General features: G+C 50.0%; 4 protein-coding genes across 4 annotated transcripts; all 4 read right to left on the minus strand.

Annotated features, from left to right (window-relative positions):
- Nucleotides 1-702: 702 nt before the first annotated feature.
- Nucleotides 703-1,227, minus strand: BKA55DRAFT_513927 (uncharacterized protein; the record flags this gene model as incomplete). Its single annotated transcript, XM_046187940.1, has 1 exon — nucleotides 703-1,227. A coding segment is annotated over one exon (525 nt), but the record flags the coding sequence as incomplete, so codon positions are not given.
- Nucleotides 1,228-2,271: 1,044 nt separating this feature from the next.
- BKA55DRAFT_701629 (uncharacterized protein) lies at nucleotides 2,272-3,369 on the minus strand (the record flags this gene model as incomplete). The annotated part of the gene is made up of 3 exons (XM_046200604.1): nucleotides 3,036-3,369; nucleotides 2,779-2,980; nucleotides 2,272-2,722 (listed from the first exon to the last, which is right to left on the minus strand). Exons 1-3 carry the CDS (start codon nucleotides 3,076-3,078, stop codon nucleotides 2,272-2,274), a joined length of 696 nt encoding a protein of 231 aa, XP_046047852.1. The 5' UTR covers nucleotides 3,079-3,369.
- A 5,272-nt stretch (nucleotides 3,370-8,641) lies between these two features.
- BKA55DRAFT_514937 (uncharacterized protein) lies at nucleotides 8,642-9,831 on the minus strand (the record flags this gene model as incomplete). The annotated part of the gene is made up of 3 exons (XM_046187994.1): nucleotides 8,642-9,422; nucleotides 9,488-9,585; nucleotides 9,634-9,831. The coding sequence occupies 3 exons, from the start codon at nucleotides 9,829-9,831 to the stop codon at nucleotides 8,642-8,644; spliced, it is 1,077 nt and encodes a 358-aa protein (XP_046047853.1).
- A 1,218-nt stretch (nucleotides 9,832-11,049) lies between these two features.
- BKA55DRAFT_571172 (uncharacterized protein) lies at nucleotides 11,050-12,673 on the minus strand. Its single transcript, XM_046193053.1, has 3 exons — nucleotides 11,790-12,673; nucleotides 11,490-11,711; nucleotides 11,050-11,438 (listed from the first exon to the last, which is right to left on the minus strand). Exons 1-3 carry the CDS (start codon nucleotides 12,285-12,287, stop codon nucleotides 11,187-11,189), a joined length of 972 nt encoding a protein of 323 aa, XP_046047854.1. The 5' UTR covers nucleotides 12,288-12,673; the 3' UTR covers nucleotides 11,050-11,186.
- Nucleotides 12,674-14,925: the final 2,252 nt, after the last annotated feature.

The raw sequence follows: 14,925 nt of genomic DNA on the forward strand, positions 1-14,925 counted from the left end.
TGACCACATCTCCTCACCATTCGTACAAGCTCATCCCCTATATTGAATTAAACGTACTTTAGCCCCATGCAGTTCTAGACGGGCCGTTGGCACAAACCTTCGTCCCGATTACTGATGCCCATCAGTCATTGTCGAGCCCACAACTCCATTGCCGACCCTCTGGAGTGGTGCAACATGGTGTCCGCCCTGTTCATCTGAAACATGGTGTCGGGCCGATGCCTTTATCTGCAAAAATATCAACGGCTGTTAGTAAACCGCCGGAAAGGTGATTGCAAGGAGAATATACGGATCACGCCTGTCCCAGAATCCACCCCCAGTCTACCATATTACTTGTATGGCACGTTTCTGTAGCCTTGGAACTCGCGTCTAACATATTAGTTGCGATATACGGTTAATGAAATCAAGCACTACTCGTCCTCATACAGTTGGGGCTAGCAGCAGACCCCTATATCAGATACATATCGGATGGCGCTTCACAGAAAGTCGATGCCACCGTTCAGCGTATTGAGCTGAGCTGGAATGGGAAGCCCAGCGCTGTCAATTCAGTTCAATCAAGGTTATTGTGTTACGCGATACAGCAGTCCTGGCGACTTCCCCCTCTGTTGGGTATGTGTTGAAGTCGCAATAGCTATATTGCGGACTGGTCCGCAATCCAGGACAAGTGGATGCCGGCACGTCATCAAACCCTAGTGTCTATAGGCATTACTTTGACAGGATGCTCTTGGCGATTTCCTTAGCCAGGCTTTTCATCTTATCCTGGGAATGCTCCTTCAAGCCCAGCAGCTCGTTATGAACCAGCTCAAAGCCCGGTCCATACTCCTCAGCCTGGGATGCCACCTTTATGCAACCCAAGAAAGCCCAATTCTCAAATATGCCCTCAGACAAGGCCTTGTTTGACTTGGCTACTTCGTCAGCTGAATTACCCTCTGTGATCGTCCATCCCTCAGCACCAGTTACTTCCTGAGCCGCCTCGACGAGATCGTTCATGGACAAGCGGCCGTCGTGGATTCTCACATGTTGGTCCTTGGTCTGCTCGGGATCCTTGAATCCACTGAAGACCCCCTTACCGACGGTAGACAGTCGCGTCATGCTGATTGGGAACGGGCCACCAGCGTACAGAGTGTCTCTCTTTCCGGCCAGATCAGCGAGAAAGCCTGCCTGCAGACCCGAGTCAGGAAACAGGTTGTTGTATACAATGGAATAGGAGAGGTCTGTCTTCCGAGCCTCCTGACAAGCGGCAGAAACAGTCGAACATTTTCTCTTTCGACGCAGAACATGGACAGCGCATAGGACTGAGATGCTGCAGTGCACCGAGACATCGAGAGGAAATCTCCCGTTCTACCTTGGAGGAAAGTCACCATCAGATAATGCAAAGTGGATGCCAAACATGCAGGCAGTCCATGCAACTATACGATTTGCGATAGCCACAGGCCGACTCGACACACAGTATTGAAGTCAGATTGCAAGAATCTCGCCACCTTATTCTCACTAACCCACTCGCAACCTACATCAAACACTCCGTATCATGAAAGTGGACGCCGCTTCAGCCGCCGTAAATAGGACACTGAACACTTGAAGAATAGCCTTCAAGCTAGTTCGCTGGCAACACAGCCAAACTACGGGAGAACACAAGGAGCAGAACAGAATGGAAAAGTGCAGTCAAGGAACAGGCGTAGTATGGGCTTCAGGAGACATGTTTTGATTTGGATGGCTCAAAGCAAGGTCAAGTACGGGCTTTAGGAAATGCGGACACAAATTGAGCAATGTGTGGCACAGCATGGGCTTGTGGAGACGAGGACGAAAAGCAGGCAATGTACGTAAGCATTAGTGACTAGTGCCCTTTCGGTCAAATTAAGCTGTCGGGCGTAATAAATTGTATTGTATTGTACCGTCTACCCGCTCAGCTACGTACGGAGTTACTGATTAAGTGCCATGCTCGGCTTGGTGGATTTTAATCGGTCCTGAATTTCGCATCAGTCGCCAGTTATAAGACCCCTTCGATCCCGAGTCGGGCTGGTTGATACTACCGGCGTTAACACTTGACCTGAGCGGGTGGTGATGCCGACGAAGGGCAATCAATTTCCAGAAATCTATTCCATAAGCGAGGGAAACACGCTAACAACCTTGGGATCTGGGTGTATGCCAAAAGTATTGGCAACTTGTGAAGGGGTACCAATGATTTCTTATCAATCTTCTGCATACGGTCTCGCCCAAACTCGTGAATGTGTTGTGCTCGCTCGTGTGTTTCACTCGCCAGTGGACTACATTAGCCTACTTTCTGTACCACATTCGACAAGTCTTTGTGCGTCGTATCTTCCTCTGCAATTGAAAAATGCCATACATTAAAGCCTCGGACGTCGGGGGACAACCTGGCACATAGATATCCACAGGTACAATCCTGTCACAGCCCCTCACAACAGAGTAGCTGTAATGATAGTATCCTCCACTATTCGCGCAGCTACCCATGGAGATGACCCACCGCGGTTCAGGCATCTGATCGTAGACCTGCCGTAACGCTGGAGCCATCTTGTTCGTAAGAGTACCAGCAACGATCATGACGTCGGATTGGCGAGGAGAGGCACGGAAGATGATACCAAGACGGTCTTGATCGTAGCGGGGGGTCGAAAGGTGCATCATTTCAATGGCACAGCAGGCGAGGCCGAAGGTCATGGGCCATAAAGAACCCAGTCGGATCCAGTTGACAACTCGATCCATGGTGGTCCTACACGATATCGTCAATGTTGAAAAAGCAGTCCGTTGAATTGTAGTATGGCATACAACGCATATTGCAGAACGTCCTTTGTTACCTCTTGACTAGGCAAAGGATATTCTCGCCTTCCTGGCTGCGTGGGAACGGATGTTGACGGCGTCCCTGCCACAACATATTGCTGCTGTCTGGTCGTCGGCAACTTGACCGAAGCACTTGAGATGCGTGTTATGGGCACTCGGCCATGGTGGAAGAGGGCGATAGAGGGTTTGGCTGCATGGAGATTTTGTTAGCAACCGGAGACATGAGCAAGAGTTGGCATGCGTACCTCGAAATCCTTTCGTCGCAAGAGAGCTCGTTGTAAATGGCATAGCGGGAGCTTTCGACCTATCGGCGACGAATATACGAGTAAGTCAGGTAAGTGAAGAATGGAGCAGACGTCTGTTCTCATCAACGCAGACAGCACAGGGGACGTGTTTGGTAAGACGGGATGGGCGAATGTATATCCTGCCTCGACCGACGTACGACGGACACTGTTAGAGGACTGTATGCGTTATTTGCATCTGACTCCTATATTGCAATGACATTTGTTCGGAGGCCTTGATTGATGACTACTTCCCATTGCCAATGTTTCCCCGGTATTCAGGCCGAGGCTAAGCTACGATTGGTAAATAGTTATTCTGAGGACACCGAACCGCCCTACTACGTCCGTCCCCTGCAATTCCGTTCATCCGCATTACTGATGAGACTCCACACCACCAAGACGGGCCAAATTGGTCTGCGTGGCATTCCCTGCGGAGGCAAATTTCAGAATGAGGACTGCTTGAAGCTTAGAATTGACTCGGGAATATACCAGACGAATAAAGACAGGGATATGGCCCTTTTGCTCGGCGTACTAACCAGCCGGTGTCTAATTGTTCCACCCATGCGATTATGCTACCGGTAATAGCTGATTACTCGACATTCGCGTCATAGCTAGTGAAAAGACGAGGCAAAATCGCCGGAGACGCCAGGTCAGTGATAATGATCGACACAATGATCACCATTGCGAGGATGGCAATAGTGACGAAAATGGCAGCAACTGTAAGTCGAATTCGACGACGCTGGACTACCGCCCCGGTCAAGTCTTTGGCAACGAAGCAACCGGAGATCAGGTGGTAAGGGGGTTTGCCGATACGAACCTGCTTCCCTTCCTCCATGAGGACCTGAAGCGACTGGCTAGTATGGTGCACCTTGTACCCGACTTCCCACGCCAAGCATCGAGTTCCGCCATGTGCTCAACATCGCCCAACGGCGGGGCGGGTTGGCTTTGCGCACTTCTCTGCTAAAAACTCAGTTCAAAAGGTGACTGGGATAAAGTTGGTGCGGTGGCCTGTTGCGAAGCGGGAGGCTTCGTGTATGCATCGGCGTTGGCCCAGCAAGTCAACGTCCCCTTGGCGCTAATCCGCGACGCCAGCAAGCTTCTCCCACCCACCGTTTCTGACAACAAGCCTTCGTCATATATCTCGTCCTCAGAATCTAATGGTCTAAGAGGGAATAGGGTTGAGATGAGTCAAGATCTGATTCCTAAGGGCGCATCGGTGGTGGTAGCAGACGACGTACTTGCCACAGGGAAGACGCTTTGTGCAGTGCTTGAACTGTTAGCTGAAGGCTCCCACTGGAACGGCGCCCGGGCGCCTCGATAAGATTTTAGCGGGCCCCAGAGTAATTTGATTGGCCAGCAACTGCATCACTATCACCTGTAGGTTTTTTTTTTTGTTTACTTCGGATCAAGATCTGGCTCGATTACTACAACGAGTCATTCAACGCGGCAGAATGAGTGCCTCAATTGAGTCATCGCCCGTTCTTCCCCCTTCGCAGGAGCTTGCTTCATTCCCCGATGATTGTTTGCCCCCCCCGAAGCCGAGTACAACTCTCGCGATGAGCTAGTGACCGCAATCAACACATGGGCCGCCACGCGAGGCTATGCATTTATTACGCGAAAATCAACTACCAAAACAAGTGGTAGAAAAATTGTTACATATGCATGTGATAGATCTTGGCAGCACAAGCCTTCAGCAAAGAAGAAACACATGCGCAAAACAACAACTCGAGGCACGGGTTGTCCATTCTCAGTCCTAGCCAAAGAATCATTAGACTACGGAGGCCGATAGGGAACACTGTTGCAAAACCCCCTGTCAGTTGTCTTTTGGGCCCCTTCTCCACTCTTAAGCCAGAAATCACCCCACACCTTATTAGTCCAGATACTTAGGCATGAGTATTGGAGTAGGTACTGCGGACCAGCAGCGGGCCCGCGCGGTACGTATCCGTCCCGCCCAAGCAACCCCCGTCGCAAACGCTGCGAAGTAGCAACGGGCCCGCGCGACGTTCTAGAACCTCGACCTACACAATGTGGTCTAAGTAGTTTAGTTCTTTTCAAGCAATTCTTAGCGAGCGATACGGTATTGTAATCAACCTGATTTTCATTGGCTGTGGTTGTAAGTTGAATGGCGCTGTGCCGGATGATAATCACTTTGTCCAGCTTTAAAAGCAGTGGACGTGTATATGCTAGCGTTCCCTGTTCTATAGTCTCAAATTACAATTCAGAAACTCGCATTGCGAACCCCATTTGAGTAACAGGCACAATTCTTGCATAACTCCAGTTGCCAACATCTACCATCCAGGACCACTTAATGGACACCCCCACTTAATGGACCACCAAAATTTCAATATTCCCATACAAAATCCGAATTTTCAATTACACCGCATTTGGCCAGGAATGAAGATACTCACAAGCCAAAACATGTGCTGTATAGTTTATTTCATGAAATTTCAATATCGGCTCAATTTTTCCCCGTTCCGCCTCGTGGCCTTGTCCTCTAGCCCTTTGAAATCTTTTCAGTTTCACCTCATCCGGCCCCATCCGACTTCATTCACTCCAGTAGGCATATCACCTAATTTACTCATGGAACTCCTGCCACAATGGTTCGGCGTGTCTATACCGAAGACGACGTAGCTGAGGCTATACTCGATATTACTGATAGAGGCCTATCGCCGACTGAGGCGGCCCAGAAACGTGGAGTGCCTCGATCGACCATTTATAGACGACTTTCTGGTCAAGCGAGCAGGAAAGAGTCTACCCACCCCCACCAACGTATTTCTACGAGCCAGGAGGACCGTCTCGTTCGTTGGCTTCTGCGGCAGGAGTCCCTGGGCTACGCTCTCACGCATAGCCAACTTCGAAGCTGCGTCGAAGCCCTCCTCCGTCAACAGGGGGATAACAAGCCTCTAGGCAAGCACTGGACCACCAGGTTCGTCAAACGTCATTCAAAACTATCTACCAAGCTTGGAAAACGTCAAGAAGCCGCCAGATTTGACGGATTTACTCCGAAGGCGGTCAATTGGTACTTCGATATCCGGGAGAACGAGTACGGCTGGATCAACCTGAGAACACGGTTAACGTGGACGAGGGTGGCATAATGGCGGGTTTCGGTAACTCCTCCACAAGTTCTCTACGGACTTTTATAGGGCATAACTAATTGGTTGTCCATGAGGCCTGGACAGCCTCGTAATCGGGAGCTCTGACCCGAAGAAGAAGGCGTTGTTGAAGGGCGTTCAGTCGCGCACTTGGACCTCGTTTATTGAGGCTGTCACCGCAACTGGCCGCGCTTTAAAACCGGGAATTATCTTTAAAGGAAAAGAGCTGCAGAAGCAGTGGTTTCTTAAGGAATTCGAATCGATAGCGGACTGGCACTACATCACATCACCAAACGGCTGGACCGACAACCATATAGCTCTCGAGTGGTTGAAAGATGTCTATCTACCTCAAACAGAGCCTCGCGATGCATCAGATGCGAGACTTATTATCCTTGACGGTCATGGAACCCATGCACAAGTGAGTCTTTTGGTGTTTTCACCGCAGAGTCTCCCGCTATAAGGTCGCTAACGAGCACCCAGGATGAGTGGATGGCTACGTGCTTTCTGAACAACGTCTACTGCTGCTATCTACCAGCGCATTGCTCTCATGGCCTACAACCGTTAGACAATGGAATTTTTAATGTCATCAAAGGTGCGTATCGGAAAGAACTCCAAAAGCTGGCTAGTTTGACCGATTCTGCGCCCGTTGATAAAGTCAATTTTATTCGGTCATACGCGAAAGCCAGAGAGGCGGGCATGAGGAAGAAGATTATCTTATCCGGCTGGAGGTTTACTGGAAATTGGCCTATAAACCGTCGCAAAGCTCTAGCACATCCGGAAATTCAACCGGATAAAGAAAAAGTGCTGGAAGGCTTCAAGACGCCCAGCCCTCCTCATCTGGACTCAGATGATACGCCGGAAACGAGCCGCCAGGTGAGAGATTTGGCCAAACATCGAAGTCGTCCGACCAGGAGGAAGTACATTAAGATCGCAAAGGGGCTGGAAGCTTTAGAGATGAAGGTGGCCGTTCAGAATGCGCGGATTACTGGGCTGGAGGAGCAGGTGTCCCAGCTGCGGCGAGGGAAGAAAAGAAAGGCGGTACCGAACCCGAACCGACGATTCATGGCTCTAGCGGAGGCTCTAGCGGCTGGAGAATCTCTTCCTAACTCAAAGGAGGCAGAAATAGAGGTGGATGTGGACGAGGAGGTCGAGTCGGTGATTGAGGTGGGTGTCAGGTCAGAGGACGAAAGTGACGACTTTAGGGTCGTAACAAAGCACTGCCAGCGCACACGCAGCGGTCGGAAGATCAAAAAACCACGCAGAGAGTAAAATTTGATCAAATTTTATGGAGAGTCTCTTTACTAACTTCGATTTTGATTGACAACGCGGTCTGTTTTTGTGTGCACGAAAATTTAGATTTTGTATGGGAGGATCGAAATTTTGGTGGTCCATTAAGTGGGGGTGTCCATTAAGTGGTCCTGGATGGTACTACTTTATTGCCATATTATTAGCAACACTGCTGCTGTCTTGCCTCCCAGGAAGAATGAAAGATTGCCCACCATTTCCCGGTCGACAATTCGCATGTGTTCTCGTTGCTCGTCCCATCGTGGACATCGGAAGAGGAAATGGTCCACCGTTTCTTCTTCCTGGCCACAGTCGCATGTGTCCGTCTCTACTGCGCCTATCCTGTGCAGATACCTGTTGACACGTGCCATTCCCGTTCGTAGTTGCACCAGGATATCAGATTCGCGTCTCTTCAGGGCGTCATATAGTATGTGCGTGTGTTTGCCGGGCAGCGCCTTGTCGAGCCGTTTCGAATAGCCGCCTACGCTCTCGGGTAGCACCATGCGCCGTCTGCGCTGTGCCAGTAGTACTCTCAGTCGGGTCGATCGAGCCTGATGCGGCGGTTTCGTTGCTTTACATCCGCTATCTGTTGCCTTTCGTGCTTCGGTCTTTGCTTTTACTCCCAGTGTGAAAGACTCGTTTGTAGACGATACCCAGCGCATTTTAATGGTGTTGCCACCCTTTTCCAGTCGTCTCGCATGTCTGTAGATCTCCCGGATGGCGCCTTGCCCTGACTGCTGTCGGGGTTTCGCAATCGCTTGTAGCGCCGATCGATTTCGTGTCGCAACGATGATATCTCGATGTTGGAGTCCATCAGGCATGCACCTTAGGACCATTGCTATCGCTTCCAGCTCGGCCATGTATGCGTTTTGCTCGTCTCTCGGGCCAAGAGTGGCGGAGTACTTTGCTACAATATTATCATTCGCTCCTCCGCTGGCGGTGTTGCACACAACGCCGCCCATGCCGACTAGTCCGTTTCTCGCAGAGGCGCTCGTTGCGATGAGCACTTGTCTCATGCTGCTGGCCTCGGTCACGTCGTCACCTGTGTCTACATCCGTCGCTGCCTCCTTGTATGAGTCGTACACTACCGGTAGCGGTTGCATCGCACAGCAAACCGGCGGAGGACCCCGAGATCTTGCGTCGCTTGACTTCAACCAATAAAATCATCAATTTCTTGTCCATCATCTACTGATTTCACCCCCACCCCATCGCGTATCTAACAGAACTGGTCCCGGATAGTATCGGTTCGCTGTCGTAGCCAGAATAAACTATCGAGTCACCCATACCCATCATGACTTCGAGGTTAGGACATGACAGAACGTGAGGATTGATGGTGCCAAGCTCTGACTCCACAAGCCCCTGATCTAAGATGCCCATGCTGCCCGGCACGCTGGGCCGTTGGAGGAAGTGCATGGTGAGATCGCTGGATTGACTGTCGGCCGAGATGGAGTGCCAGGAGGAAAAGCTTGGTATCGAGGGCGACTGTGAGGAGAACATGGCCGATGCGTTGGTTCCGGGTGGTGGAGGCGCGAAGTCCAAGCCGCTACTGGAGGTCAAGCTCTGTGGCGATAGGACTATGGCGTTGTTGCTGCTAAAGGCGGTTTGGTAATTGTGCTTACCGCCAGGATGATCAAGTTCTGATAGTGATGCCTGCTGCGTGTGATTATATACGGAAGAGTCGGCGTCCTTAACCTCCTTCCTGTCTTTATTTTCTTTCTGCTGCTCCTCGAGCTGGTGGGCCAGTTTAGCGATGCCGGCTTCATCTTTGGGGAATACTAAGTCAATAGGGAGGTCGATATCGCTATCAGCTCGGATGCAGCCCAGCTTCTGCACGATATTATGGATGACGGGCTGGCCCCGGTCGTTTAATTCAGGATCACCGAGCTCCCAGGGCTGGTTATTTCGGACCATGAAGTAGAGCTTGTGGATGGTAACGATGAGAGCTAATTGGGTGTTTTCTAGGATCTCGGCGTATCTGGTTGCATGTAAGTGATATGTAGGTGGCCGGCGCCCAAGGTTTCGCATCGCAACACTACATACCCTCGCGGCAGCTTCTTGTATTTCATCTTCTTTCTAATACCAGCAGCGCAGACCAGGCCATCGTCCTTGCATCGCTTGCAGGGGAACTCGCCGTCGCACTGGTTATATTAGTTGGGACAAGATAATACTAGACATAAGACACGTACCTTGGTCTTCTTCATTCGACATCTTTCGCAAGCCTTCCAAGTCCGCCTATATCGACCATCCATTCCAGCACTAGGGTTCGCTTGCTTCGAGGTACGGTGCATAGGCTTGACCGACTTCGTACTTGACGACGTGCTCCTTCTGGACAGAGTCGATTCGTGAACCTTGATGGGAGGAGAGGGGAAGCTACTTGGATCCATTGCTGGTGTTGTCTGTATGCGGCTGGGGAAATGATATCATCGGGTACGTACTTATGAATTGTGTTCAATTCAGACGAGTCAGGTCCTCAAGGTTACAAGTTAGACTGGACAAGTGTTAGCTTTTTCACTGAGACACCAGGTGGCAACAGGGTCAAAGCGTTGACGGACTCAGCGTTTGATGAACGAGGATAATTCCGGGGACTAAGCCCAACACAACCTTAGGCCCGGCGGAATAAACCTCCTCCTCCTAAGCCCAAAACCCAAAATTCGTTCAGGTTTGGTCATCTCCCTGTTTCATTCTGCGCAAAGCTCGAGAAGCGCGAAAATTAGTTGAAGTGCCCAATTATAAGCCTTTGGATTGCCATACGGCTCTACCCCCATGGAATGATCTGGGGTTGTGCTGAGCTGCTGGGCGCCCACACCATCTCCATGCCCGTCAGCATCGATATGTGTCCCAGTCAGTTGTAGTCAAAAGTCCAGGGGCTTAAGCCAATTGGATGGCAACGGCTTAGCAGTACTTCTATCTGCTTAGAAATTAGCAGGGAATAAAAGTACTAATCATCCGGCAGGTACAAAGCTGCTCCCTGAAGCTTTGCCTGCCTCAATTGAACCTACTGCAGGAGGGCCTATGGGGCAATGAGTGACCCACAAGCCTTACGGCATCCCAGGGGATCGAATGCCGTGACCTTCTAACCCATTACGACCCCTTCGTCTGTTGATCACTACGTCTGGAACATCTTGGATATTATTTTGCGGGCGCTTGGCTGGGGCTGCGACCCCGATCTTGCTTGCTATTGGTTAAGTTCAAGATTGTCCCCGTTTGGGACCTTGAGGGCCACGCTACTGTACCTAACTTAAATGCTACTAAAACATGGGAGAAGCAAGGCACAGCAGAACAGAAAGGAAAAGAACAATCAAGGAGCAGGCGCTATATGGGCTTGAGGACACGAATTTCAGATTGATGGTGTAAAAGCAAGGTTCAGCATGGGCTTTAGGAAAATGCGGACACAAATTGAGCAATCTGTGGCACAGCATGGGCTTGGGGAAACGAGGACGAAAAGCAGGCGTCGTATGTAAGCATTAGTGACTAGTGCCCTTTTGGTCAGAACAGGCCGCCGGGCGTAATAAATTGTATTGTATTGTACCTAACTTAGGCACTGGATTTCTCCTGGACAGCGACCAACCATCACCAGCTCACGACTGTATCAAATCCGTCATTCTCGCTTATCATGCACGTTATATTATGTTGTCAAATAAATAAATAAATAAAACTCATAATAAGAAATAAAAATAAATAATACTAATAGTAATACTTAGTTTTGATACTTAGCATTTTAGTGGTAATACTGTCTTACTCAGAGGTTTTGTGTGATTCCGGGTTGAATGCTCTCCAGTATAGCCATCAGCTCCTTATGCACACGTGCCTGGGTCTCTGCACCCTCCTTGCTTCTGACAAAGGCGCTCGGCTCCCTAACTCTGCACTCGCTCATGTACTTTCCGTGGCTTTCATCTCCAGCAGCTGCACTATGCACGAGTGTTCGCGAACCTACCTCTGTCTTGCGCGCAACGAGTGTTTTCGCGATGGTGAGAAGGTAGCGAGGCAATCCCTCAATGTTAGGTCAGTTTCTACCGGATCTAAGACGTAGCTTTAACTGTACCTTAGCATCCTTGTCTAGCTCTGATTCGCACAGCCCGGGGTGCACGTTGTTCAAAATGATTGGCTGAGCGCCATGAGGGCCTTGCTTCATTGCCGCAGCGATTGAACGGACAAGCATGACTTCGAGTAGTTTCGATACATTGTACCGATCATTGAGCCATGCTGGCTTGTCCTCGTTCAAAGCATCAAAGATTGAAGGTTCGAATCTTTCGCGGAATTTCGCCTACAGATTGTCAGATTTGAAAATAGCTGAAATATTTCCTTCAAGGGGGCGGTCGAGCGAGCGAAAGAAGGAACCCACATTGTAATGAACAGAAGAACTAGTAATGACTAGCCTTGGCGTTCGTCCGGTCTTTTCATGTGACTTTCGAAGGACTGGAAACAAGCTTAGTGCTAGTAGGAATGTCCCGATGACATTGACCTTGATGCTGATCTCAGTTCCCTCACTCTCTTCGTACGTATTCCTCAAAATGCCAGCATTTTCCACCACGGCGTCGAGCCTTTCGAGTGAATTGCATCTTGTGGCGAAGGATTTGATTGAATCGTATTTGTCCATTTCCAGCTGCCATACCTGGACGACGTTCTTTCGCTTCGTGGAAGCCTCGATAGAGGCTTTGGCCGCTTCGCCTTTTTCTAGCGACCTGACCGCGAGAATGACAACTTCTGCATCAAGTCGTACAAAATGCTTGGCAGCTTCCAATCCCAAACCAGTGTTAGATCCCGTAACAATAATGGTCTGGCCCAGGAACGAGGTGGTTGGGAGGGGAATGTGTTCCAATTGTCCGCGGAAGGCATCCATGGCTGCGGTATCAGATGTCTGGAATGAGAGTGAATGTTAATAGAAAGAAAAAGAACGAAGTACTCTGAGGGCCTGAGCTTTGTGTTCTACTGATAATGTCTCGTGCTTCGGTTGTCTCGTGCTTCGGTTGAACTTCACAGGAGGACCAAACTAATTATCCTTATATGATTGAAAGGTGGTTACCGGAGTGCCAATCAACCCGAACCACTGAGTCAGCATGCTATAGGGTCTCGGGACTAAAGCAGGGCAGTTGCCGAGGTGGCCGCAACCTATTCCAAATCTCTAATCACCAGCGCCCGCAAAACGGCGGACTGAAGACATAAGAAGCCCGGGCTCGGGTCAATCACCTTACTATGTTTCACCCCAGAACCTTATTCACGGCTTCCTCGACGAGACGAGACATAGCTCTCATTTGTGTATCATATGTAATGGTATTTAGTCCTGCAATAGAGATTTGAGACTAGCCTTTCCTGGCAAATCTTCTGGACTCCCCCCGCCGACACGGATGAAAATTGCTCCGTCGGGACAACTAATGCACAGTCCCGTCTACATGTGCGCCTCCTGTGTCTCTCATTACGCCCAGCGCGAACGCTGGTTAGTCTTGCGGATATGGCAAGCGCGGATTCCTTAACCGAAGGAACTGTTTTATGAAGAATCTTTACAATGTTTACAGCCTTTTAGTCAGAGGAGTGTAAAAGCCGGCGCGGCCGTGAGCGCTTTTGCAGCGAAATGGATGCGGCTGCTGAAGAGATCCTGGTCCAAGGTGGAGGTTCCGTCGTCGCGACGCGTCGGTCTTCGAGAACTACAAAGTCGACGGCGAAACTGCAGGAAAAGCTGCAGGCGGCCGGGAAAAAGACGGACACGGCAAGGAATATGTGGCCACAGCAGTCGCATGAAGGTGGGAGTAAAGGTGAGAACGGTCCGGCCGATAGGGTCGGAGAATTACGGATGATGGGAGACGCGAGATATCAAAGACTTTGGCGCCAAAGGCAAGTGATCTCTCGAGGCTAATCCGACTTCATGGGTGAGGTCATTGTTCTTACAAGGTTTTATCCCTTTGAGCGGTACAGCCCTTCAGGAGGTCGCTCGCCCCACTTTGCTTAGTCACAAGGTCAGTACTCGCGGGGTACAGGAAGTTCGTAAGATATTTGCCAAGTCTGTAAGGTAGCTCTTTGTAACAATCAAAACTGCTGGGACTTTTACTATTACACAAATTAGTATGTGGGGAGAAGTACCGGTAGTTTTATTCATTTTGATTGGTCCTATACCCCTGTCGTGACCCCGCCGAAGGGCTGTACCGCTCAAAGGGATAGGTGACGGGGTTGCTGATGATACGGATGCCATCAACAAAGCCATCTCGAGCGGTGGCCGATGTGGTGGAGGCAAATGTACGGGAAGCACAATCTACCCGGCAACTGTCTACTTCCCTCCAGGTCCATACAAAGTCAGCTCTTCCATCATTCAGTATTACAATACAGAAATGATTGGCAACGTAAGATACCATCCTCTATCCTCTCTATTGAATCTGATCCTAATATTGGCACTATGTCTTTGAGTGTCATAAGCCTACACTTGCGTACCGGACAGGGGGGTTCTAGCCAACCAGAGGACATCAAATGAAAGGTACATTCAGCCCCACCTAATTTATGCGGTGATAGAAGTCCCAACAATTCCCGGATCTACATAGGGGTACTTTGCACTCCTGACAGCCGTACCGTGACTGAACCCTTTTGCCCCTCTTCCCATTATTTGTATTAGCTTGTAAGGGCTGCGGCTGACCCTCTCCAACCCGTATTCCTTTACAAGCTTTACAAGGCGAGGGGTTTTTATTTCGGACCCAATTATGCAGTGTTACAGGCGTAAATTCGTCTCCAGTACGAAATCTCTGCCTTGACTGACTGTCAGGTTGATACTTAGCAATGAGGCTATCCACAATGTGTTGCCGCCAGTCAGCTTGTGACTTTATAGGCTTCCACTGTGGCTGCCCTTTAAGCTGTAAAATGAAGCTATTGATCAGGGCTATTTCTAGCAGGAAGTCCCAAGCTAGGGCCTTCCAGCTGCCCCTACGGACACGGCGGTCAGGGCTCCAATAGGCTCGCCTTTGGTCACCTTGGTCCACAGCATTCATCTGTTCATTGTAGATAGCAGCAATTGACGGGATAGGAATAACCTTCACAGGCTCGGCACCAAAAAAACGCTTGATTGGCCGTGCTGACGGTTGGTCTGTTGTCGGTCTCTTCCTCTTGCGGTCAACACGTTCAACGCCTGTGAAAACCGTAGATAAAAATAATACAAGAGCGTTGTCTTTCCAAATGATCTGATTAACCTAACCAAAGACAAATTAGTAAGGGAAATCATAGAGATCCTGTCTTTCTAACTGACCAGGTTATCCTTCGTAGGGACTGCCGTAAGGTAGTTGAACTCAAGGTCAGCGGCTGCTGTGTTGTCAACCTTCTTCAGCTTGACTAGGGGTTCATGGAAGCCACAGTTCTGACGGGCTGTGCCTGTGGCTCCGTGCCCTGGTTGACGGAGCCGGCGGAAGAGGTTAGGGGAGGAGAATAGGTTATCTAGGAATACGTGATACCTGGCTTTTGGCAGCAATTTTACTAGGGCAACAACCACAGCTTGGGTAGGATTT

This window comes from Fusarium redolens (assembly GCF_020744475.1).
Source record: "Fusarium redolens strain MPI-CAGE-AT-0023 chromosome Unknown BKA55scaffold_10, whole genome shotgun sequence".
NCBI lineage: Eukaryota > Fungi > Ascomycota > Sordariomycetes > Hypocreales > Nectriaceae > Fusarium > Fusarium redolens.

Coding starts and splice junctions, on each gene's coding strand:
- BKA55DRAFT_571172 (XM_046193053.1), bottom strand. CDS start 12,287: ATGGATGCCTTCCGCGGACAATTGGAACACATTCCCCTCCCAACCACC. Junction 11,712..11,789: donor GTTCTTCTGTTCATTACAAT/GTGGGTTCCTTC, acceptor GACAATCTGTAG/GCGAAATTCCGCGAAAGATT. Junction 11,439..11,489: donor AGCTAGACAAGGATGCTAAG/GTACAGTTAAAG, acceptor CCTAACATTGAG/GGATTGCCTCGCTACCTTCT.